This window comes from Molothrus ater, chromosome 15 (assembly GCF_012460135.2).
Source record: "Molothrus ater isolate BHLD 08-10-18 breed brown headed cowbird chromosome 15, BPBGC_Mater_1.1, whole genome shotgun sequence".
In the NCBI taxonomy this organism is placed as follows: Eukaryota; Metazoa; Chordata; class Aves; order Passeriformes; family Icteridae; genus Molothrus; species Molothrus ater.
In genome coordinates, this window is record NC_050492.2 from 17,717,936 (window position 1) to 17,742,695 (window position 24,760).

Consider the following 24,760-nt stretch of genomic DNA (forward strand, 5'->3'; position numbering starts at 1 on the left):
TCCTTGCCCTGCTGGCTGGGGGGTTGTTACTGCAGTGTGACAGCTCTGCTGTGGTCTGGTTTTGGAGGAAAAGCTGCTCCTGCATCAGGGCTTTGCTGAGGCTCGGGGGCTGGCACTGGGGTACAGTGGCACAGTTTGCAACCATGGCAGGCCCTGTTCCAGCCCCCTCCCCCGGGGTGTTTGAGCCTGAGGCCCCTTTGCTGGCTGTGTTTGTGCAGGTGGAAACCATGGTGACATTTCACATCAGCTCTGGCCGTGCCTGTGGTTTTCACCAGGGTGTCAGTGGAAACCTGCAGTGCTGCAATGCCAGGCACAGGGAATTGCCAGCCCGGTGCCACTCAGCCCTGGGCTGAGGGTTGGTGAGCAGGGCTGGGGTCGCTCTGAGGTCCCCCCTCAAGCTCAGCTTGCCCAAAGCTGCAGAGGATGGCTTTGGAACCCCCTCTGGCTCAGTCAGGGAAGCGTGAGCCGCAGCAGCAGCGTTGAGCTCCCTGCATGTTTCCCTGCAAGTCGCAGCACGTTTGGTATTCACGCTGATCTGGCTCACTGATACTGAACCTCACATTTGGCCTTGGTGTCTTCTCAGTGCAACATGAGCCCTTTTTTTTTTTCCCTGGGAGTGAACCCAAGCATCCAGCTGTGGCCAGATCCACCCAGGAGAAGAAGCGAGTCTTGTTGGAGCAAGTCAGAGCGCCCGGAATCAGCGCAGGCACAGCTTTGGTCCCAGCTGAGCAGGGAGCCCGAGAGCAGCGAGGGGTTTGCATTCAGCAAGTTTCCCCTTGTCTTCCCTGGGAGGTTTTGTCATTCCCTGTTGACCTGCTGGCCTCCATGTGCATTGCTCAGGCTTGGCTCTGCTCTCTGGAGTGGTGTGGCTGGGGAGGCTGCAGAGCTGTGAGCCCACGGCTCAAACCTGGCTGCAGACAGTGGGGTTTGTGCACATTCCCCATGGTCCCAGTTCCCACTGTGTGCCTGAATGAGCCCGGTTTGCTGCTGCTGCTCTGGGCCCCTCTGGCCCTTGCAGAGCCCCCTGCATCCAGAGCAGCCTGAGGCAGGCAGGCATGTCCTGGATAAACAGGCAGGATGGAGGGATGGTGGTGCAGGGTGGGAGTGTGGCCTCTGTGTGTGTGTGTGCTCTGGCTTGGGAATCATGCAATCTTTAAATTTGGAAACACCCACCAAGATCATCATCATTCCCCCAGCACTGCCAAGGCCACCACTAGCCCAGGTGTGTCCCCAGGTGCCACATCCACGGGGCGTTTGAGCACAAGATGAAGCAGAGCTGGTTGTGCTCCCTGCTTCTCCACGGCTGTCTGCCAGCAGCCACTGCAGACCCGTGTCCCTGTCACCTCCCTCAATGCACATGTACCTTTTAGGAATGATTTAGGAATGTGTGATTGACTGATTTAGCTGCCTGGCACACCAGTGGGTGCTGCTGCAGCTGGAATTGCATCACTGGTTTCACCAGCTCTGTGCTGGGTGCCAGTCACACATTCCTGCAATAAACACCTGCTGTGTTTCCAGCCATCAGACACATTCCTGAGGCTGGGAAACCCCCCCACCGTGGCTTTGGGTGAGAAGTGAGCCACCCCCAGGGAGCTCAGGGCTGCCATCTCTGGGGACAGGCTCCAGCAGCCCCCTGGAGAGGGGGGAGGCTGAGGGTGCCCACCCAGCCCCTCTGCCCTCTCCAGCTCTGCTCCCATCAGCCACAGCCCAACTAACCCCAAAAATGTGCAGGGATGAGTTAAATGCACCCAGGAGCATTTCCCAGAACTCATTAGATGGTGTCCCACAAATGGCCCCTGTGTGCTCAGGCTGCTGTGTCCGTCTGTCTGTCCATTCCTGGTGAGGTTAACAGGCTGGGAGTGTGGGCTGCTATCTGATAGACACCCCCAGCTATGTGTGCTCAGGCTGCTATGTCCGTCTGTCTGGCAGAAGGGAGCTGTGGAAGGTCAGGAGCACAAGGCTCATGAGAAGCAGCTGAGGGAGCTGGGAAGGGGCTCAGCCTGGACAAAAGGAGGCTCAGGGGGGACCTTGTGGCTCTGCACAGCTCCCTGGCAGGAGGCTGTAGGCAAGTGAGTGGGAGTCAGCCTCTTTTCCTGGGTTACAAGTGACAGGACAAGAGGAAATGTCCTCAAGTTGCAGAAGGGGAGGTTCAGGTTGGACATGAGGGAAAATTCCTTGAAAGGGTTGTCCAGCCCTGTCACAGCCTGCCCAGGGCAGTGGTGCAGTCACCATTGCTGGAGGGATTTAAAGCTGTACAGATGTGGCACCTGACATTATTGCTTAGTGGTGGCCTTGGCAGTGCTGGGGCAGCAGTTGGGCTTGATGATCTTGGGGGGCTTTTCCCACCTAAATGATTTCATGATTCTTTGCAGATACTTTTAAGGGAGCCAGGCTGGTGGCTCTGGTGCCACAGGTACCTCTCCACCCACTGTGCTGCCTCTACTCCCTCTGCTTTTTCCCTTCCCTGTATGTCCAGAGTCAAAGGTGTCCAATGTCTACCAAACTGCCCAGAGCAGCCTCAATAATTCTGGGGATTGCTGGCCTCTGTGTGCCTGGCTTTTCACATTAAACAGAAGCTCTAGTGGTGGTGGCAGACAAGGGATGGATTTTCACCTGTAGCAAGAGGAATGAGCTGCATTATTTTCTCTCCTATGAGGAATTGCTAGGCCAGCCACAACAAGCACTTTGATTGCAAATGTTTGTCCCAGGCATGGAAATAGACTCCAGACTTTGCTTTTGTTCCCTTCAGATGGTTGTTTGCTCAGGAGTTTTGTTCTGAATCAGGGAAGATATTTGAACTAATAATGGCACTTTTGGCTGAGATTCAGATGCATGCATTCTATATATAAAATACGTGTTTATATATAAAATAAACACACGGTAGTTTATACATACATATAAATACATATATAAAATACATGTAGGAAGTAATTCCAGACATGGGAGGCAGGAGCTCTGTGGGAGCAGAGCCAGGAGCCCCTGTGGCACCCACAGGAGCTCTGACCACACTGGAATATGTACTGTTCCCTGCTCCCCCTGCACTGAGCCTTGGCTACCAATTACCCCGTATTAAATTGTGTTTGGTCATGGCAGTGATTACACAGTATCCAGGCAACCCGGGCATAATCTAATTTAACACCCAACATGGATTTACTCCGCTGCTGTTCTCCTTTGTTGTGCTGGAAGGGAGTGAGAAGTGAGTGGTGTCCAGGGCCACCCTGGGAATGGCTGGGGGACGGTGCTCCCTGGGCTGGGCTGTCCCCAGGCCATGGCAGGGCTCTGTCCCAGTGACACCCGCTGGGTGCTGCCAGAGCCCAGCACTGCTGGGCAGCCCCAGGTGGGTCAGGTCTGGGTGGAGCTGCTGGCTGGGGAGGCTGTGCTGAGCACAGACCTTCCCTGGCCAAGGGCTCTGCCTGTCCCACACCCCCGGGCTGATCTCCCCTGATCCCCAGGGAACCATCGTGTGCTGCCAGCACAAGGACCAGCCCACAGTCCCAAAGCCACTGCGAGCAGGAGGCAAGTGAAGAGGTTCTGCACATTCCTCCATCAGTTGTTGCTTTCTCCTGTGCTGGAAGTGGCTCCTGTAAAGTGGGGAGCAGAAAAGGGACCCATAGAAATGAATGATAGTGCAGCTCTCTGAGAGTGCATCAAGGGCTGGAAGGAAACAGCAGGTTAAAAGGAAAATACAGTGCCTGCTTGGAAAACTTCCAAAGAGCAGCTCAGGAATGGCACTGACAGTCCCTGCTGAACAGCCCCAGCATTAAGCCCACTTTGGGCTGAGAACAGCCATCTTTAGAAACTGCAGCGTTATTTCCTAGTACAAAGGATGATGAAGAGGTATAATTTAGAGTGAATTATCCTGTGGGTAATGGATGGGGAATTTGAAGGATGTGAAAGGTGAATCATGTTTTGGAGCACAGCTGTGGTGACCTGGTACAGGGATGGCTATTGCTGGAAAAGTACCCGGGCTGCAGAGCAGGAGTTCCTGTGGCCCTGAGGTTTATTCCAGAAAGGAGCCAGATTGCACAGCTGCAGGGCAGCTCCCGTGCTCCAGAGGCAAAGCAGAGCCCTCTGAGCAGGGTGTGGGGGTGGAGGTGAGGCCAGCACTCCTTGGGTGAGTGGGCAGGCCCTGGGCTGGTGCTGTGGGACCATGTCCTGCCTGGGAAGCCATTAATAGCCCAGTCTGAAATAATTGCCAGGACCACGCTCAGCTGCCTCCCTGTAATGAGCTGATGACAGTGCAATTTATTAGAGTGATGTAGGACATGGTAACGGTAATGAGAAATGGAGGCACATAATTTTGTGCGACTTAGATCAATTCAGTTGTTTTTTTTATAAATGAACATTGTTTTACTAACCACAGAAGATCATTAAAATTATTATTTTATTAATGCTTCTGAAAGCCATTTGGACTGCAGCTGCGTTTTTCCATATCCAATTAGGAGCATGTGAATGTGTGTCTGAAATGCAATTTTGCAATGCAAAAATGTCATGGGGCTTTGTGAGTGATGTGGGTGGGAGTGGGGGGTGGGTTTGTATTATTTAGTAATATTTATTATTCGTATTATTTAGTATTTAAGTATTATTTAGTAGATATTGTTTCTTATTGAACCTGCTCTGCCTTTCTTGCTGCTCCATGAGGTTGTGACTCCCTCAGAGGAGTTCCCCTCCCAGCTCAGCAGTGCTGGCATGGCCATGAGCAGCTGGGTGAGCTCTTGGCTGTGCTGAGGATGGGGATGGGGAAGGGGATGGGGAGAGGCTCTGTGCCTGCCCAGGGTGGGGATGGCCAGCCTGGCTGGGTGGCAGTGTGAGCAGCATGTCCCTTCTGGTGATGCTGTCCCCTCTGTGACGCTGTCCCCTCTGGTGATGCTGTCCCCCCCATGTGAGGCTGTCCCTTCTGGTGAGGCTGTCCCCTGTGTGACGCTGTCCCCCGTGTGATGCTGTCCCCCGTGTGATGCTGTCCCCCCTGTGATGCTGTCCCCTCTGGTGAGGCTGTCCCCTCTGGTGATGCTGTCCCCCCCCCTGTGACGCTGTCCCCTGTGTGATGCTGTCCCCTCTGGTGAGACTGTCCCCTCTGTGACGCTGTCCCCCCTGTGTGATGCTGTCCCCCCTGTGATGCTGTCCCCCCTGTGACGCTGTCCCCCATGTGACGCTGTCCCCTCTGTGTTGCTGTCCCCTCTGTGTTGCTGTCCCCCCTGTGATGCTGTCCCCCGTGTGATGCTGTCCCCCGTGTGATGCTGTCCCCTCTGGTGATGCTGTCCCCTCTGTGACGCTGTCCCCTCTGTGATGCTGTCCCCTCTGTGTTGCTGTCACCCCTGTGACGCTGTGCCCCCGTGTGACGCTGTGCCCCGTGTGACGCTGTCCCCTCTGTGTTGCTGTCCCCCCTGTGATGCTGTCCCCTCTGTGATGCTGTCCCCCATGTGATGCTGTGCCCCGTGTGATGCTGTCCCCTCTGTGGCAGAGCCCTCTCTGGGCCAGCCCACCTGTCCCAGCCATTACTGCCACCAGGGATTCCCACAGGCTGTGATTAAGCATTCAGAGCTTCCTGGCAGTGGGGCAGTCACAGGTGAAGGGAGGTCCCACCAGCTCCCGAGGGCTTTGGCCAGGACCTCCCTCCCCACTCTGAGCTTGGATGCCAGGTGCACACTCAGTGGGGACACTGTGCCTGTTCCCCAGGGTGAAATGAAATGTGCACCAGCCTGAGGCTTCTTGCCCAGGCAGTGAGCAGGGCTGGTGTTGCTGCTGGAGAGAGCTGAGCCAGCAGCCCTGAGCCCCTCTTGTGATGTGCCCCTGTCTGCTGCCTGAGGAGCTGTGTGTAGGGATGAGTTCTTTGCTGGTTCAGGTGAGATTTGGATGGAAAAGGATGGAAAGCATCTTTTCATTTTAGCCAGCCCTGGGCTTGCAGTGTGCTGAAATATGCTGAGCTTGCACACAAATGTCTTGACCCCAAGATCAGTGTTAGAAACTCACAGCAAGAAATTTTAGGGTCAGTCCAGCAAGTGAGTGTGAGCCTCACTGTGTGCTGGCCTGCTGCATTTGTCCAGGGAAACAGGAAAGAAAGAGAAAGAAAAGACACTAAAACTCCCTCAGGCTACAACTGTGTGAGCACACAGCCTGAAGCCACCACATGTCCTGGCTGAAGAGGTCAGGAACAAACCACAAGAAAGACTCCTGGGGCTGCAGGGCTGCACTGCAGGTCACAGGCACACACGTGTCCCTGTGTGACTCAGCAGTGTGCAAGGGGCACACAGGTGTGACTGAGCAGTGCCCAGGGTCACACAGGTGTGTCCCAGCAGTGTCCAAGGGGCACACAGGTGTGACTGAGCAGTGCCCAGCAGGCACACAGGTATCCCAGGAGGCACACAGGTGTCCCAGCAGTGCCCAGGGTCACACAGGTGTCCCTGTGTGTCCCAGCAGTGCCCAGGGTCACACAGGTGTGTCCCAGCAGTGTCCAAGGGTCACACAGGTGTGTCCCAGCAGTGCCCAGGGGGCACACAGGTGTGTCCCAGCAGTGCCCAGGGTCACACAGGTGTCCCAGCAGTGCCCAGGGTCACACAGATGTGACCCAGCAGTGTCCAAGGGGCACACAGGTGTCCCAGCAGGCACACAGGTGTCCCAGCAGTGCCCAGGGTCACACAGGTGTCCCTGTGTGACTCAGCAGTGCCCAGGGTCACACAGGTGTGTCCCAGCAGTGCCCAGGAGGCACACAGGTGTGTCCCAGCAGTGTCCAAGGGGCACACAGGTGTCCCAGCAGTGCCCAGGGTGCCCAGTGAGCTCTGTCCTTCCTGCAGAGCTGAGCACCTGCAGCCCAGCGTGGCTGAGGGATGCCTGCCTGTGTCCCTGTGTCCCCTCAGGGTGAGGCAGAGCAGAGGACATGTCCCAGTAGGGCTGCTGGGGCTTTGCCCCTCTCAGCCCAGGTGCCAGCTGGAGCTGCTCCAGGCTAAGCCCTCAAACACCATAAGCAGGGCGCCGCCTCCTCAGCGTGAGCTGCTTCACTTTGCTGAGCTGCTCTGTGCCCTCCTGGGAGCTGAAGGAGATGGAGGTGGTGAGGAGGAAGGCTTGGGTGTCCCTGGGTCCCCATCTTGTGCCAGGAGGAGGGAACACATGGGGATCTGGGGGCAAAGCCCCATCTTGGCCGCCCAGCAGCCTGGCTGGGCCAGAGGGGACTGACCTCTGGTGCTGGAATGGCTGGGAAGGAATTGGCCTTTGGAACATATGAGGTCACTCATTGAGTTGGAGAGCAGCGTGTGTCAGAGGTCCAACAATTTGTTTTCAGAAGGGTTTTAAGCATTAATGATTCAAGATGTTTTCCTGGGAGTGGTTTGCTGCATGAGGCTCGGTGGCTGGCGCGGGGTTGAGGTTTTATGGGATTAGTCAATTCATGGGGGCTGAAAGGTCCCCAGGAACACAACAGTTAAATTTGTACTTTTCCACATGGCTGAGCCTTCAAGGAGCTCACCAGGAGCGTGAAAAATGTAAACAGCGTTGTGAGCCTTGTGCCAGCCACGAGGCAGGGAGGGCAGGGAGGGGGTTCCCTGTGGATTAGTTCCATCACCTACTTCATTCTCTTTCTCTTTTTTTCCCAGAGTTGCAGATAATCACAAGCAGAACCTGATGACTGTTGCTAATCTGGGTGTGGTGTTTGGGCCGACGCTGCTTCGACCTCAAGAGGAAACTGTGGCTGCCATTATGGACATCAAATTCCAGAACATTGTGATTGAAATTTTAATAGAGAACCACGAGAAGGTAATGGCTTCCCTTGCTTCTTTCATGTCAGGGGTTTATGGAAAGGAATTGGTCTCTCTGCCCATGGCAGCCCCCTCTCTCCCCATGGCCAGTGGCACCACAGTGGGGCTGTGCTGGGGAGGGGGAAGCTGGCACCTGGTTCTTGGGCTGTGGCTGTGTAACCAGTGCTGCTGGTAGCCAGCCTTGTTTATGGTCATCCCAGTGTGTCAGCATGGCTGTGATTCCAGCACAGAAATTCCCTTTCTCCCCCTTCCCACTGTTTATGGGAATTTGTATTTGGTGTCAAGGGAGATGAGTGCTAAAGCAAACCAGTGAGATGCACACCTTGGCTGGCTCCTGCTTTGCTGACTGAATCCAGGTTTATCCAGTACTGGCTTTATCCACAGTGTTGATCTGAATCCTGGTGCATTTGTGTTTGTTGGCCATGGATGTTGGGGTCTGCCAGTGGAGCAGTGGTGGCTCGGTGGGGCTGAGGTCCTGGCCATCCCTCCCTGGCTGCATCTGCTTTTTAAAAAATACCATTTTCTTCCAAATGCAGCCAGTTCCCTGATTATGATCTTTTGTTAGTCTGGTTTTGATTGGAAAGGAGTAACGGATTTGTGCATTTGGGCAGCGAAGGCAGAAGTAGAAAGCAGCTTGCCCTGGCTGGGGTGGCATCATGGCTCCAAGTCCACATCAGTTCTGTCTCGAGCAGAGAGCTGTGCCAACGTGTGCTTTTCCTGTTGGGAAAGCCTGGCTGTGCCAGCTGTCTGTCTGACAGGGGCAGGAGAGCAGGAAGGACACTGAGGAATGCGTTTAATGGACTCTCACAATGGAGAGAGACTTTGAGAGAGCTGGTCTGGAGGGGTCACTGCCCTTCTCTGAGCCTGTGGGATCTAGAAAAGGAGCTGTTCGTAACCAAATATCAGCAACCAGCAAGGCTGCTGCCCTTTGGGTTCATGCAGTTTTAAAATTTCATCCCCTTGAGAAAAATGTGATTACTCAGTTTTCTGACAGCTGTAGCTGGAAGTTGCAAACACTTTCCCAAGCTGGTCTGCAGCCGTGGGAGCGTGGGCGCCGGGGTCACGCAGTGGGGGGCACAGGGGGGACACTGCTGGTCTGTCTGGGCTGCCCATCATCATCTGCACCCCCAAAAAGTCAGCAGAGTGCCAGAATTCTTCACAGCTTGTAGCGTGTCTCTCAGGTGAAAAAAAAGAGGAGTGCAGACAGAATGAAAACATGAAATTTAGGAATCTGTCCCCAAAACGTTGCCCTGTTGAGCGCGTGTCTTCCTCAGAGGCTGTCCTGGGGAGCGGTGCAGCCCAGGCAGGTGGGCAGCTGTCCTGTTCCACAGGGTGATGCCAAAGAACAACTTGTTTATTATTTTTAACAGATATTTAACACGGTGCCAGAGGCTCCGGCGTCGAACTCGCAGCTGCTGTTATCGCGCAAGAAGAGCACGGAGTCGAAGCCTCCCTCGTGCAGTGAGCGCCCGCTGACGCTGTTCCACACAGCCCAGGCCAACGAGAAGCGTGAGTGCCCTCCCTGCCTCCAGCTGTGCCCTGGCCATGCCTCACAGACTGCCATGGCCCTGCCATGGCCCTGCCATGGCCCTGCCATCGCCCTGCCATCCCCTGCCATCGCACTGCCATCCCCTGCCATTGCCCTGCCATCCTCCTGCCATCCTCCTGCCATCCCCTGCCATCCCCTGCCATCGCCCTGCCATCGCCCTGCCATCGCCCTGCCATCCCCTGCCATCCTCCTGCCATCCCCTGCCATCCCCTGCCATCCCCTGCCATGGCCCTGCCATCCCCTGCCATCCCCTGCCATTGCCCTGCCATCCTCCTGCCATCCTCCTGCCATCCCCTGCCATCCCCTGCCATCCCCTGCCATCCCCTGCCATGGCCCTGCCATCCCCTGCCATCCCCTGCCATCCCCTGCCATCCTCCTGCCATCCCCTGCCATCCCCTGCCATCCCCTGCCATCGCCCTGCCATCGCCCTGCCATCCCCTGCCATTGCCCTGCCATCCCCTGCCATTGCCCTGCCATTCCCCTGCCATGGCCCTGCCATTGCCCTGCCATCCCCTGCCATTGCCCTGCCATCGCCCTGCCATTGCCAATCCCTTCCCTTGCCCTTCCCCTGCCCTTCCCCTGCCATTCCCCTGCAGTTTTCCTGCTGTCAGTGGACAGTCTGATTCCCTAACAGGGTCAGGCTTTGGTTTCCTCTGCTGTCGCGTTGGTGGGGACTGGAATCTCTCCTGGCATCCAAGCCCTTAACTGGGGCTCTGCATGACGCTGCCTTAGCAAGGGATAAAGTGTTGCTGTCCCCTCCCCACCTGACGGGCCCCTGCGTGTCCCCTTCTCATGTTCCTGGGCCCGTCATCGCTGCCATCAGCTGCCAGGACGTGGTGCCACACCTGTGGCAAGGGCAGCCACCACAGGGCGGCCCTTTTGGGATGCCCTCGGGCACTTTGCCTTTTACAGACAGGAAAACTCGGCCAGGAGGTTCGGCATTTTCCTGAGGATTATGTACCATGGCAGTTTAAAAATGTTGGAGCTCATCTTTCCATTTCTGTCACTAATTGATGCTCCAGATATTTGGGTGAAAGAGCCAAGGCCCCAGCCCTGCTCATGGGGTGGCAGAAATGTGTCTGCTCAGGCTGTTGTTTCATGTTACAGAGTAAACCCAATTCCCAGCTCTCTGGTTCTTCCTGCCCATGTGCTCCTGGAGCCAGCCAGCTGCACACAGGGAGCTCTCCCAGTTTGGTAAAAAAGCAGGAGAGTCTCCTGGTGAGCAGGACAGCACAAGTGGAGCAAGGAGCAGGGCAGGGCTGGGGATGGCCAGCTCCCCAGGGTGCACAGAGTGGCTGCTGTGGACTTTGCTGACTCTCCAAACACGTGGGTTTGTCTGATTAGGTTACTGGTAACTACCAGGCACTCTCCTTTCGGAGGTGTCGGAAAGATCCGCGTGGGTTTGAGGAAGCAGCGATGGCCCCGAGCGTGCTCTGGAAATGGTGTGGGACGACTCTCGGTGAAGCCTCAAATATCAAACGCTGCTTTTGAAAAGTTTCAGCTCCAGTAATTTATCTGCTGCTAACTAAGCAGTGGCTGTCAGCCTCCAGGCTCTCTGGGCTCCATGTGCCATCCTCCCCATGCCTGGGAGAGGAGCTGAGCTCGTTTCTTTATTTCTGCATTTATTTATTCCCATGTGAAGCAACATTTTCTTGGTGTTCCTCCTGACAGTCTATAACCTCCTGTGTCTTTGGGAAGCCACTGCTGTTTTATTTGCCTTCCCTGCTGCACATCACGAGAAATATGTGAGGTTTTCTTTCTTCTTCTTTTCTTCTTCCTTTCCTTTTTTACTGGTCTGGAGCCAGACCAAGGCTCTGAAGTCAGGGTGAAGCACAAGGGCTTAGGCAGCAGCTCAAGCCCAGTTGAACAGCACAGAAATTGAAAGTTGAAATTGAAGCTAGAAATGTTCTAAATGGGAGCAGGGTGCATGTTTTTTAAGACTGGGAGCAGTTTGACATAAAAGGAAGTGGAGTGGGACAGTGGATTTTCCATCACTTGAAACCTGTTCATCAAAGTCCAGTATCTTTCTGTTTTCACTAGCATTCATCATACCAAGCTGTGTCTAAGTCAAAAATTATCATGTTCAGCACAACAGGGAGCAGATTAGATAATCATGATTAATCTATGATTATAGTGATTATTTTGTTGTTAAACATTTACATTTTTATCCACATCTGACCCAGTAGCTCTTGTGACCCAAGTGTCACCAACACAGCAAACACCGTTTTGTTCCTTATCAGTTCTTTTGTCATCCCCTCTCTGGTCCCTGGGGTCACTGTCCCCAAAGTGCCCTGGATCACTTATCAGGGTTCCTGGAGACAAAGCCTCTGGTGAGGCTCCAGTGGCTCTGCCTGCCTGACTTCCCACTAGAGACAGGAAGTTTGGGTAAGGGGTGAAAGGCTCTTTTCTCTGCATGCTGGAAATGCTCTTGAGCTGATGGGCAGCTCTGCTCCTGCAGCTGTAAGACCAAATCAAATCCTCCAGCCAAGAATCCTTCACGTGATCTTTCGAAAACATGAAGCCAAGTACAGTTTCAGCCTTTTAAAAAGGAGGAAATCAAATGAAGCAGGAGTTTTAGATTCTGCCATTCATCTCCGTTCCCCCTGAGCTGAGGCACTCCCAGCTCTGTGGCTGACAGGGACTCCACTCTTGGCTTGTGGCTGCTCTGGAGATTAGAGGGACAATCCACGCTGAGCTGCCAAGCTTATGGAGCTTATTCCCAGCCTCCAGCCTTGGGCAGAAGATGTTTGCAAACAATGAGCTGGTGTCAGTCCACGCTCCAGGGGCTCAGGTCAGCTCCTCAGGGCCTCGGGGCTGCCTGGGCTCAGCACAGGCAGTTCCTGCCCTTGGCCAGCTGTGTACAGGTGGCCTCTCATGGGCTGCCTAAAACTTCCTCTGGCAGATGCAGAAACAGAGGGATTTGGTGCTTTTAGGTCCTTAGACAGCTTAATTTCTTTATTTCTTCATCTGCTGGCCATCACATCTGCCTGTCAGTATTTGTGGAGGTCAGTACTCTGCTTTTCTTCACTTTTCCCTCTTTGTCTTCTGCATGGATCATCTTTTTCATCCCAGGGTGCTGGTGCCCTGAGGATGGAACTTTTGCAGAGCTGGGGACAGAGAAATGTCTGTGCTGCTTGTTCCCAGGGTGGCTCATTGCTGATGAAGATTAATGGAATCCAGTTTCAGAACACGTTGGCATGTATCAGTGTCACCCATCCTTGGCTCACCTCTGGAAGATAAGCTCAACCTGAGCTAAACCAAGCCCTGTCCTGCTGCCCTGCAGGTGCTGATTCTGTCCAGGTACCTGGGAAATGCAGCAGCTCCAGGGCTGATGTGGCATTTCCCTTTGGAGTGGTGGCAGAGCTGCACCAGCACCCCAAGACCCTCCTGCCAGGCTGTTTTACAGGCAGTTCCTCTCTGCTGTGTGCTCAGGAATAACCTTTCACACCACCCAGGAGTTCCTCTTGCACTCTTTTACCCCTCTTTGTATGTGCACGGGATACAAATTAATATTGCACATTCTCCTCACTGAAAAAGAGGTGGAATTTAAAGAGATTGGGAGCAAGGATTCCCTCTCACTACATGCTTTTGGGTTGTAGTTTGACCATGTTATTGTGCACCACAAAAATAATTTTGGAAAGAGGTATCCTTGCAGTAGGACTCTGTGTTTTCCAGCTGGTGCCTGTCTTTCAGGAAAGCAGCATCCCAGAAGCAGCCACTCTCTCTCTGCCCAGGGCTGCTCTCGTGCCATCAGCGTTGCTAATTGCTTCTCACAACTGCAATTACTGCTCCAATGGCAAAGGCAGCTCCTGGAAATGAGTAAATGGGATTTTGGGTGGCCTGGCAGAGCTGAGGAGGGGGCCTGGGCTCTGGTGGCTCTTTGAGATGCAGTGTTGTCAGTGCTCACTGCATCTGGAACCCAAAGGAGCCAAAGAGTACTTGGTATTTCTTGTGGTTTAATGTACAATGTGTCTGTAACTAACTGAGCTCTGGGGACATGTCCCTGTTTGCCCTGGCACGGGCTTTCCTGGGAATGCTCAATGCCTTCACAGCATTTGCTCTTCACTTTGCAGTGGCAGCTGATGATTCTTGGGTTTTGGTGTTTTTTAGAGGAGAATAGGAACAGCATCATCAACTCCAGCCTGGAATCTGTCGTCTCTTCAAATGTAAACAGCTTCCTCAACTCCAACAGCGCTCCCCAGCCCAGCCTGAACTCGAGTGATCTTGAACTAGAAGTAATTAAGCCCAACAGGCCAAATTCCCTGTAAGTACAATGGTAATTAGTGTTTTATAGACTCTCCATCCTTAATCAGAATTGTTTCTTCTTCTCAACTTCAGCAGTCTGCTGAAGAATACAATTTAACATTTGAATTTTTAATGGGCACCAAACATTTGCCTCCGTTTTTAACTCGGTCTAAGCAGTGGAATTAGTTACTGTGGGTTCCATCTGCCATGGGTCCCAGCTCTGATGGCTTTGCCCATGTGGAATATTTTTGAGCAGAACTCCCCAGTGCTGCCCGGCCCATCTGGTGATAACTCCAACACACACAAAGGACTTTTCTTCTGAGTTCAATCCTGTGACTGTTGTCAGTACAGTTGATCTCTGGCCAAATCTATGCTGTTGCTTCTGCTATTGCTTCCTTCATCTGGAAAGTTCAAGGGAAAAAACAGTGACCTTAGCAGTGCCTCCCTGGGGAGGGCCGGGTTATTTCTGAAGCCCTCAAGTTGCCGCGGCGGAGCCCTCGCGATGGCGGCTCCGCTGGGGGAATTTCCTTCCTGCCAGCCCCGGCCAGCCCCGCAGCATTTTCCCACAGAAGCTCCCCTCCCCACCACGTGAGGATCTGCTCAGATCTCCAGGAGATGCAGCCTGTTCCCCTGGAGCTCCGGGCACGCCCTGTGCATCCCTGGGATGGGCGGCGGGAGCGCTGCTCCCCTCCCAGAGCAGGGACACCGTCCTTGTTCCCCTCCCAGAGCAGGGACACCGTCCTTGTTCCCCTCCCAGAGCAGGGACACCGTCCTTGTTCCCCTCCCAGAGCAGGGACACCGTCCTTGTTCCCCTCCCAGAGCAGGGACACCGTCCTTGTTCCCCTCCCAGAGCAGGGACACCGTCCTTGTTCCCCTCCCAGAGCAGGGACACCGTCCTTGTTCCCCTCCCAGAGCAGGGACACCGTCCTTGTTCCCCTCCCAGAGCAGGGACACTGTCCTTGCTGCCCTCCCAGAGCAGGGGCACTGTCCTTGTTCCCCTCCCAGAGCAGGGACACCGTCCTTGTTCCCCTCCCAGAGCAGGGACACCGTCCTTGCTGCCCTCCCAGAGCAGGGACACCGTCCTTGTTCCCCTCCCAGAGCAGGGACACTGTCCTTGTTCCCCTCCCAGAGCAGGGACACCGTCCTTGCTGCCCTCCCAGAGCAGGGACACCGTCCTTGTTCCCCTCCCAGAGCAGGGGCACTGTCCTTGTTCCCCTCCCAGAGCAGGGCCACTGTCCTTGACATCTCTCCCAATGCAGGGACACTGTCCTTGCTCCCCTCCCAGAGCAGGGACACTGTCCTTGCCACCCCTTCCATGGCCCCTGACACTCCCAGTCCCCACTGGGCCATGCCTGGGGTAGCTGGGTGCCAGTGGGTGCTGGGACAGGAGCTCTGGGCATGGTGAGCTGTTGCCTTGGCTGGGTTGGATTTGGGGTTTGGGGCTTGAGGTGCAGCTCTTACTCTGGCATTCAGGATGGCTCCAGGACCTGCCAGGCTCTCCCAGGCAGGAAGGTAAGTGTGGAACAGACAGGCTTCATCCAGCTTCACCATCTGCTCTGCTTCCATCATCATCCTCCTGCCACTAAACCCTGAGCTGCAGCAGCCCCACAGCGGCGTGTCCTCATCCAGGGGTGCCCAGCCCTGTGCTGTGCCTGCTCCATGGGGATCATCCCACAGCAGGAGAGCCCTGGGGGCAGGCCAGACCACCCAAAGGTAGGACACCTCCAAATCAAGGCTGTGCTGTACATATGGTACATACAGAGGAAAGATGCTTCTCTCTCTGGTTGAAGCTCTGGAGTCAGTCACATCCCATTCCCCAACAGGGTGGCTTTAGTTTATCCTTCAAGGGGGGAAAAAATGGTGTGTCTTGTCACAGAATGAGGTTTGTGAGCCTGGGTCTTACTGGGACCTTACAAGGATTGGTTGCCAAATTCACAGTTTTTCAGATTCCAAGAGTTGCCTCTTCCTAATGATTTCTTTCTTCAGGGAAGTTGCAGAGTAATTCAGCAGCATAACAGAGTTAGAGCTGTGTGGGGCTCTGGGGAGCGGAGGCACCGTGCTGTTCCCCAGGGATTAGGTGAGCAGGCTGGCACTCAACCAGGTGCTTGTGCCAGTTACAGAGCCTTGAGTTCTGTGAGCTGAAACAGGGCTGAGCAGGACAGCACTGGCAGCTCGTGGCTCTGACAGTGCTGGTGGCATTTGGTGCTTTTCCACAAGCCCGGTGATTATGAGATAATTTCTGCACATGCAGGAGCACACGGGGTTTTGGTCTGTGTTGAGCTGAAGTTTGAAATATGGATCCTCAGGGGGCTACCACAGGGCAAATATTCTCTGTGACCCCAAATATTTAAATCAAATGTCTTTAATCCAGTCTTTCAATGAAGCAGCTAACTTGATTTTATTCTGAGTGTGTGTGGATGTCACTCTCCCCGCTTGCCCAGGAGCAGGGGCTGTGCCTGTGTTTCTGAGAGCTCCATGGGGTTCTGCCCTCGGCGGGGCTGGGTTTGGTGAGGATGAGGAGGGTGAGGAGGCTGCCAGCAGCGGGTCTGTGCCCAGCCCTGCCCTGTGTTTGCAGGCTGGGCCAGGGCAGGGTGTCTGAATGGTGCCAGTGTCCAGCAGCTCCGGCCCTGCTCAGCAGGGCTGCCCAAATCCTGTCTCCATAAAGGCACTTCTGTTTGGCCAGGCAGCTGAGAAATGTGGGCTCTGCAGGCAGCCCCGGGCAGCCACGCACTCTGCCCCGGGCTGGGGCAGCTGCTGCTGCTGTGCTGGGCTTCTGGGGCTGCCCTGGAATTAGGGGTCTGCCCACATTTAGGGTCTGTGGCCGTGGGAGGGTCTGGAGGTGCCTCGGGGTTTGTGCTGCTTCAAACGCTGCCCAGTCCTCTGCTGGTCCTGTGACACCTATCCCTGAGCTCTGCTTCAGGACTTTGGGGTTTTTCTTGTGTTCTTCACAATTTCCTGTGATTTTTAGCTGTGGACCAGGGCTGGGGAGCTGTTCAGGAGGGGCTGTCTCCTGGCAGCCCCCATGAGCCCTGTGCTCACCCAGACTGGGAAGCTGCAGGGAAAGGAGTTGGGTCATTCTGATGATATATTGATTCAGAATATTCTGCTGATATTCCTGTGGAAATAACTCCTGTGCATTTCAGAGGGAGGCTCCTTGGAGTGCAAATGTTGAGGCCTGCAGGCCTGGGGCATTTCTTGTGTCCCATTTGTGGCTGTGAGCACCAATGTGTCCGAGGTGGCCTTTAAATGTGCCAGCTGTAAATTGTGAGCACCATCTGTGAAATGAGAGATGTTTGTTTGAGCTTCTGTTTACAAAAGCCCTTGGCTCCCTGCTAAATGCTCATGTATCCCCCAGGTCTGCTCTGCCAGGAGCTGGGCCAGTTCCTAAATCCCCCTGGTGAGCAAGTGCTGCTCCTTCCCAGCTGCTGCAGCAGTGGCTGTACTGGGGCTGGGGTCCCCCCACCTCGGTGCTGGTCCCCTGTCCCCCTCCCCAGGGAAATGGGCTCCTTCTGAAGTGCTTTTCCTGGAGCACAGTCCACAGTCTCCAATTTAGAGGGAAATTGTTTTGGTGCCGGGCTCAGGCTCTTCCTTCCCAGCCACCAATCGGGCTTTTACGATGGGAATGCATTTATTTATTAGGGCTGGGTTTATTTTTATGGAAAAACTGCTTTGGGCAGGAGCTGTACTGGGTGAGTCAGCAGGACTGCTGTCCCATGCCAGGAGCTGTCACTGTGCCTGCAGCTGCCTGGGCACCAGGGCCACCAGAGCCTGGGCAGGGATGGTGCCCAAAGCACTGCAGGTTTCTGTGTCCCGTTGGTTTGTGTGTCCTGTTGGGTGTCTTTGTCCTGCCCCTGCAGAAAGCATTTTCCTTAGGAAACAGCCAAGCATGAAGCAGAAAGCATTGTGCCTCTGGCAGAGATGTGTCCTTAGCTGAGCCAGGGGAAGGACAAGGGAATGGCTTCAAAGTGATAGGAGAGGGTTAGATGGGGTATGGGGGAGGAATTGTTCCCTGGGAGGGTGGGCAGGCCCTGGCACAGGGTGCCCAGAGCAGCTGGGGCTGCCTCATCCCTGAGAGTGTCAGGGATGGGCAGGGCTTGGAGTGACCTGGGACAGGGGAAGGTGTCCCTGCCTGTGTCAGGGGTGGCACTGGGTGGTTCCAACCAGGAGACAGAAGCAGTTTAACACCCTTCCCATGTTCATCCAGGCCTGCCAGTGTTCCCAGTGCTGCTGCCCATCCTCAGGGCCAGGGCACTGCTGGAGATGGGGCCATGGGCCGGGCTGAGCCCCCACACTGCCAGCCCTGGCCCAGGCTGATGCTGCCCCTCCTTCACCCCAGGGACTTGGCATTTAGGGAAATAATAACCTTGGGAAACTCAGATTTAGTCAGTGCATGTCTATTTGCATTTAATTTCATTTTCTCACTGACCAAGTATGGCTATTTCTTGCCCTCTGTGGGTATGGAAAGAAATGAGGAGCAGATCTAAGGTCTAGTGGTCATGAAAAAATAACCCAGTTACTCCAAGGAAGAGTGGTTATTCCCACATAAATAAATCTTCATTAGGCATCCCAGTTAAAATTGAACATTTCTCTTTCCATGACTGAAAATGAGAGAAATTTCTACTATTACTGTCTGTATCAGGGACTTCTCCAGGTGGCTGGGAGGGAGCTGGGGGACAGGGGACAGCACAGCAGAGCCATGGGACTGGGGTGATGCTGCACCTTCCTCCCATTGCTCCGTTCCTGTGCTCTGCTCTGAAGGCCCTCACCATCCCAGAATCCACACACTGCTTTGGCTTGGAATGACCTTCAACTCCTTCACCCCACAGGCAGGGACACCTTCCACTGTCCCAGGTTGCTCCAAGCCCTGTCCTGCCTGGCCTTGGACACTTCCAGGGATGGGGCAATGCATCAAACAGGAGAGGGTAGGGTTTCTTTGGAAAAATGGTCTCTTAAAAATGCAGGTTTCTTTGACAGTTATCAGCTGGGACACAGGAAAGCAAGAGCACGTGAGGTGGAGCAAACAGACCTTTACCTGCTGCTGGTCCCTCTCCTGGCTGTGCTGTGCTGTGCTGCCCATCTGTGCTCACCAGAGGGGCTGTGCTGAGCCAGCAATGAGTCCTTCACCTGCCTGACCTGCAGTTCCTGTCCCTGTGCTCCCAGGCCCTTTTCTGCTGAGCTTTCATGGCTCTCTGCTGGGTGGCTCCTGTTGTTTATATTCCTGAAGAATAATGGCAATTAGAGGTGCAGAGGCGCAGGAGCAGGTCCCACCCTCATCCTGCCTTCCCGGCAGCCACTTTGGGAATGTCCCTCTGAAATGGCATCTCTGGGACTTCTGTTTAAGAAATTTACTCATAAATCAGCTGCTCCTGTCCCTGAGGAGCCTGGATTCTCACCCGCTCTCCTCCCACCCTCATATTCAGCCCCACTTTAATTTGGAAAAAGGCCAGGAAAATGCACTGGTGTTTTGTTTTGCTGTGTGTCAGTATAAAAACAGTGACTTGTGCTCAGAGGGGTCCAAATCAGGAGGAATCTCTCCATGGAAAGGGGGCTTAGGCACTGGAACTGCCAGGGATTTGGGGTGCCCATCCCTGGAGTGTCCAAGGAAGGGCTGGAGGTCGCATTTGGTGCTCTGGGTTGGGGACAGGGTGGGCATTGGGCACAGCTGGGACTTGATGCTCTTGGAGGTCATTTCCAGCCTAAATGACTCTGGGATTCCACGTGTTCCTCCTGGCTGGAGAGCTGGTACCCAGGGGGGTGCCAGGGGATGGGGCTGCCAGCCTGCCCCAGAGGCTCCCATCTTGCACTGGACTCTCAGGGCCCTGCGTGGTTCTCACTGTAGCAAAGACGTTTCTATTTCACGTTAATGTCATTTGCTGGTTCTCTGTTCATGTGAAATTCCAAAGCAAACCCTGTGTTCAGCACAGGGCCTGTGCCATGGCTGGGAGCTGCCTGGGGTGGGGAGCGTGGAACTGCGAGGAAATAGGAACTTGATTAATTGTGAGGCTTTGGGCAAAACAAAGCTGTTTCTTCTTCCTTCCACCGCATTGTGGCCGCCTGGCCGTGAGCCACCGCGGCCCTGGAGCGAGCCAAGAGCTGGGAGAGGCGTGTTGGGGCCAGCAGAGCAGGGCTGGGGCTCCCTGGGGACCCTCTGTCCCCTGCTGCCCTTCCTTGGGGGGTTGAGCACCCCGGCTGTGCTGGGCACCCGTGGGTGAGTGCAGGGAGCCCAGCTGGACACGGGGGCTGGGGGGAAGTGTCTGCCTCCATCTGCTCCCTGCAGCCACTCCAAGCTCAGGCCAGACCCCAAAACTCTGCTCTTCTGCCTAATCTGGGTTTGGATCGCCGAGGCCAGCCCCGAGGGGCGGATCTTCGGCTGCCAAACAATAAATGGCATTTTTGGGGGATTAGGTAAAATCTTGTAATCAGAGCAGCTCCAGAACAGCCTTATCTAAATGGCTCTTTAAGAGGAGCAGACCAGTTCCCAGCTGTGGTCCCAGGCTGGGACAGGGGGTTTTACACCCAGTTGCTGTGGTTGCAGCACGGTGGGATGGCTGGAGCTGGTGCAAGAGGTGCCCTGGGTGGCTCCCAGCCCTGATCCTCCCCACCCCAGGCTTTTGCTGCTTGAAGGGTTGCCTTCCAGGCAGGGTCAGGATACTCGGTTATTTCACCTCCCCTCAATACCTCCTTTAGTGGCTGCTCAGGGTTGGCATCCTCTGTGCCTCAGACGGGGTTGGTTTGTGCTCAGGAGGAGCAGAGATTGCTGCCAGGCTAGAACAGAACCCGCCTATCTCCCAGTCCTCATACTTGAGAAAAGCTCCTAAAATTCCCAGTCTGCTGCTTGGCTGATTCCAGATGACATAACATTCAAACTATCCTGTGACTTATTTATTTTTTTTGGTGCAGACTGTTGTGAGGGTGTCTGTGTGTTTGTTTCTTTTAGAGCAGTTTTAGCTTGGGAGTCCTAGATCATGCCTGTGGTGAGAAAGCTCCATAAACCAGAGTGATTCAGGGCTCTGGCAAATGTCCTTAAACCTGGCTCATGGAAAACACAAGCAGCAAACTTAGTAGACTCCACAGATAAATATACTTGAGGCTTAGCTGCTGATGGCCATATAATCTTTAAATTTATATCTATATCTCTATATATACATGTATATGTACGGATTCCATACAGAAGGTTGAACTTTATGATCTTGGAGGTCTTTTCCAACCTTCGCGATTCCATGAATTCCATCCCTTGTTGTGCTTAAATGATTTCTTTTCTGAGCATCTGTATCCTTCCAGGAGGTGTTTTAAGATGTGTGGAGAGGAGCAATGCCTGTGGGCTGCAGGAGCAGGGGGCGGTCTGGGGAGGGCAGAGGTGGATTTCCCTTTGAGGTGGGATGTTCCAGGCTGTTTGGGTAAGAGAAGCCCCCAGCAGTGGGATCCTGCCTGCCCCAGCATCTCTGTGTGCTGCTCTGGGCTGGCAGGGGGAAAGCTGCGCTGTGTTTTCCTGCTGTGTGGGCTCTCCACGGGCCCTGGAGTTTGGCACAGCAATTGTGCAAGGCTTGAGCTCCTTCACTTTCAGTCAGCTCTTGGTCTAGAAACTTTCCACAAATTGAACTTGAAAGTGAAGCCAAATATTCTCATAAAAGGAGTCTCCAGCCCTGTGGCCAGCCCCACGTGACCCAGTGGTCAGAGATCAAAACATTTCCTCCATCTCATCCCCTCAAACAAAGGTGAAGTGTCAGGCTGAGAGCCCTCTGCTAACGGGAGCAGGAATGAGTTGGGGCGGCTCTGAATGCTCTGCCTTGCCCTGGCCATGGGCTCCTCTGGGCTCTGGTGGCACAGGGGTGTGTGAATGGCTGCAGATGGACAGACAGATGGACAGATGAACTTCAGAGGCTCTGCACTCCAGGCCACCCCGCAGCTCCTGCAGCCTGACTCCCACCATCCACAGTTTTTCCCAGTGCTGCTCCTCAGGAGGCTCCTCAGATGTTTCTGCCTTTGAAGAGCACTGTTCTATTTGGGTGATGCTCTGGGAACATCTAAGGGTGCTTCTCGCAAGCTGAATTAATTTAGATTTCCTTGCAAGAGTTCTAAAAAAGCACCTTAAACTTCAGCAGCACATGATGCTTAAGAGGCAGCTTTCTGGAAAGCCTTGGGAAAAAAAAGAGATCTTGCACTTGCTCTCCTAATTCCTGTAATTAGTGTGGAGATCGCAGCATAGCAGCGTCTTCTTCAAAGAAACTGCCTCGGACAAATATTGGCTAATGGAAATTTTACTTTCAAATGGAGCAGGATTTGAAATCCATCCCAGTCACTGTGGGGGGATGGATGCAGGAATCAAAGATGCTCCACCAAAGGCTTCCCAGGGGCAGTCACAGGCACTCTGTGTGCTGAGCTGCTCTGTGGAGCTCAGGATCATCATCCTGCTGGCCAGGCTTCTCTTCTTCTCCTCCCCTGCCTGCCCTCCCCCCTTTGATTTTGGGGTCCCAGCCTGCTCAGCCCCCATCCAGCTCTGCTCCCGTTGCTCAGTCAATGTCTGAGTTTCCTTTGGGCAGAATGTCAAGTGTGAGCCCAGCCAAACCTTTCATTGAGCCTGCTGAAAGCAGAGTGATGGTACATTAGGTCTTCCTGCCACCTATAAATGTCACCCCAGGTGAAATATAGTAGAGAAACGGCCAAGTGCATTCTTTGGTTCCTCTTTTTGCAGGGAGGTCAAATTCAAAACCAGGGATGTGGCCCAGACTCTCCCTTGGAAGTCTTTTGACAGCTCTGGGGTGTTTTTGAGGCAGTGCTGGGCTCCAGCCCCACCACACAGCACTGGGAGTGCTGAAAGCATCCCAGAGCTGCCCCTTGGCCCGGCTGGAAGGAGCTGGGCTGGCACAGGGGATGTGAGCAGGGTTCAGATGGGGACCACCCCGGGGGCCACCCCTCCCACACCATCCCATTTCCCTTTCCCAGCAGAAGGCTGACAGTTCCCCCAAAGGGACTGAGCAGAGCAGGGCTGCTGCTCACAGAGACATCGTGTCTCCTCTGAAAGGGGATCCTTGTGCCTAATTAATCTCCTAAATTAGCTGGAGCTGCAAGGCCTCTGCTTTCCCCTCACCTGGGGGTAACCCAATCCCGTGGCTGCTGTGCAGACACTGGTGACAGGGCAGTGCTAAGCTGGGACATTGTCAGCAGCCCCAGAGCTGTCACAGTCCCCAGGCTGGCCCCGTGCCCTGGGCTGGGAGTGGGGGATCCTCAGGGAAGGTGTCCTGGCTGGGCACTGGGAAGGGAACTGCTGGGGAGCCTGGGCTGGAAGTGCTGGGTGCACAGCACGGCGGTGGGTGCAGCACAGGGGGATTTGGGAAAGCACACAGGAAAAGGAGTGGAAAAATAGCTCACCATGAAAAAGTCAATTGAATGCATTAATCTTTGCTGTATTTGATTACTGGGAAGGGTTCTCCAAGGCTACATGTCCAGCTTGATGGCAGAGAGAGAAATTGAGGCTGGGCCAGTAAACTGGGAGGGTTGTGGTGCTCCCACCTCCCAGCTGTGCAACTGGAGGAGAGTTTTGCTGGTTAGAGCTGCTGAGGCAAAAATGTTATTACGAAGTTTGGTGGTTTTAAGTGAAAAAAAATAAAAAAAGAAAGAACAGAACTAACATGGTGTTTCTTTTGATAAATATGATCAAGTTGGATTGTTTCAGCGTTGTGGTCTGCGGGGTTTGCAGTGAAATGCTCTGATCAGCTTTTGTAACTGGTGTGTGCAGAATGCTGCAGAGCAAGGCAGCACGAGGCCAAACGGACAAAACAAAATCTGGGAAACCAAGAAAATGCAGAAAATTATTATGCATTGTCTTTAATCATCCATTATTCTTAAATCACCTTCTCAGGCCCAAGTAATCCCCATTGTTTTTCCCACTGCGTGTGCTCTCCGTGGGCAGTGTTGGCTCCTTGTGCAGGGAGGAGATTTACACACTAAAAAATGAGAGTTTGAGCCTGTGGTGCTAATGAGCCTCAAAGGAACTGTCTTTGTTTTCTGTTAGGATCTGAGCCTGGAAGTGGCCTCCTATCAAGTTATGTTGGGAATATTCCTTAGCCAGGAATGAATTTTTTACAGTGGGGAATAACTGTTCTGGTCGTTTCCAGAAACAGCTTTAAAAGTGAGAGGAGTCTCTCTCCCCTTGGAGCGCTGACAGTGCCAGCTCCTGGGGGCAGTTGCTGCTGCCATCCCGAGGTCTGTGCCCTCCTTGGGGGTGGCAGAGCACTGTGTTCCCCCCTGGGAGCTTGTGGGGCAGAGCAGGGGATCCCCCATCGCCTGCCTTGGGCCATCTGAGCATCCCTGCTGGCTCCTGCAGCAGAACAGCTCTGCCAGCCACAGGAGGGCTCAGCCTGGGGAAATAAGAACCAAATGCCCTCACTTGGCACCCAAAGCCAGGCTCCCAGGGCGCTGGGGCCGCACGGGGTGGGAGCCTTGGGCAGGGGTCAGGGCTGCCCTCCCTGGGGCAGGTGGTGATGGCTGGCAGCAAGGACAGCATCCTTCTGGATCCCTCACTTCCCTGCAGCTCTGAGTTCCCAAAAGGAGGTCACCCTCAGCCACACAGCTGAGTTTAGCTGCTGGTGGCTGGCAGAGCCAGCCCGGCAGTGCCCTGGGGCTGCCTGGGGCACAGGATGTGTTTAGCTCAAATATTTGATCCTCCCAAACCCCCCACAGCTGAGCTGGGAGCTGTGATCCCACAGGGACTTTAATTTCCTTCATTTTCCAAGGATCCCATATGGTTGTTGGGGTGGCAGATGGGAGAGTTTTCTTTTCAGGGGGATGTAAGATTGCAGTGCATTGAATGCCAGAGAGGAGTGAGATTTCTGGAGGGCTGTTGAGTTCTGCTTAATTGCAAACAGAATTTGTTGGTGACTAATGCACCCAGCCTTGCAGCATTATCTCATGTTAGAAGCTGTGGCACGATGGAGAAGCCATGACTAAGACACTGGCTCCTGATTTACCAACACTTCCCTCCTAAACTGCTGCTTTGGCTCCCTGCTGCCACATTACAACTTTTCTATTAATAATTAAGAGCTTTAACACAGTTTGAAAGCACTTGGTTCAACATAAAACCTTCCAGCCTGATTTTGAGTCAGCTGAGAGCCTTTTGGGCAGAGAGGAAGAGGGAGGAGGGTATTGATGGAGCAGAAAATGCAGCTGCTGAGCAAAAGGTGGAGTGAGATCTTGGGGAGCAATGCTTCCCTGGGAGGGT

At 54.2% G+C, this 24,760-nt stretch overlaps 1 protein-coding gene across 1 annotated transcript in view; it reads left to right on the top strand.

Annotated features, from left to right (window-relative positions):
• ARHGAP26 (Rho GTPase activating protein 26) overlaps positions 1-24,760 on the top strand; it is an 89,844-nt gene that overhangs the window by 52,627 nt on the left and 12,457 nt on the right. The window contains exons 17-19 of the mRNA XM_036391497.1: positions 7,587-7,746; positions 9,119-9,257; positions 13,408-13,561. Of these exons, the coding sequence (XP_036247390.1) occupies positions 7,587-7,746; positions 9,119-9,257; positions 13,408-13,561 (453 nt within the window). The remainder of the gene's footprint in view (positions 1-7,586; positions 7,747-9,118; positions 9,258-13,407; positions 13,562-24,760) is intronic.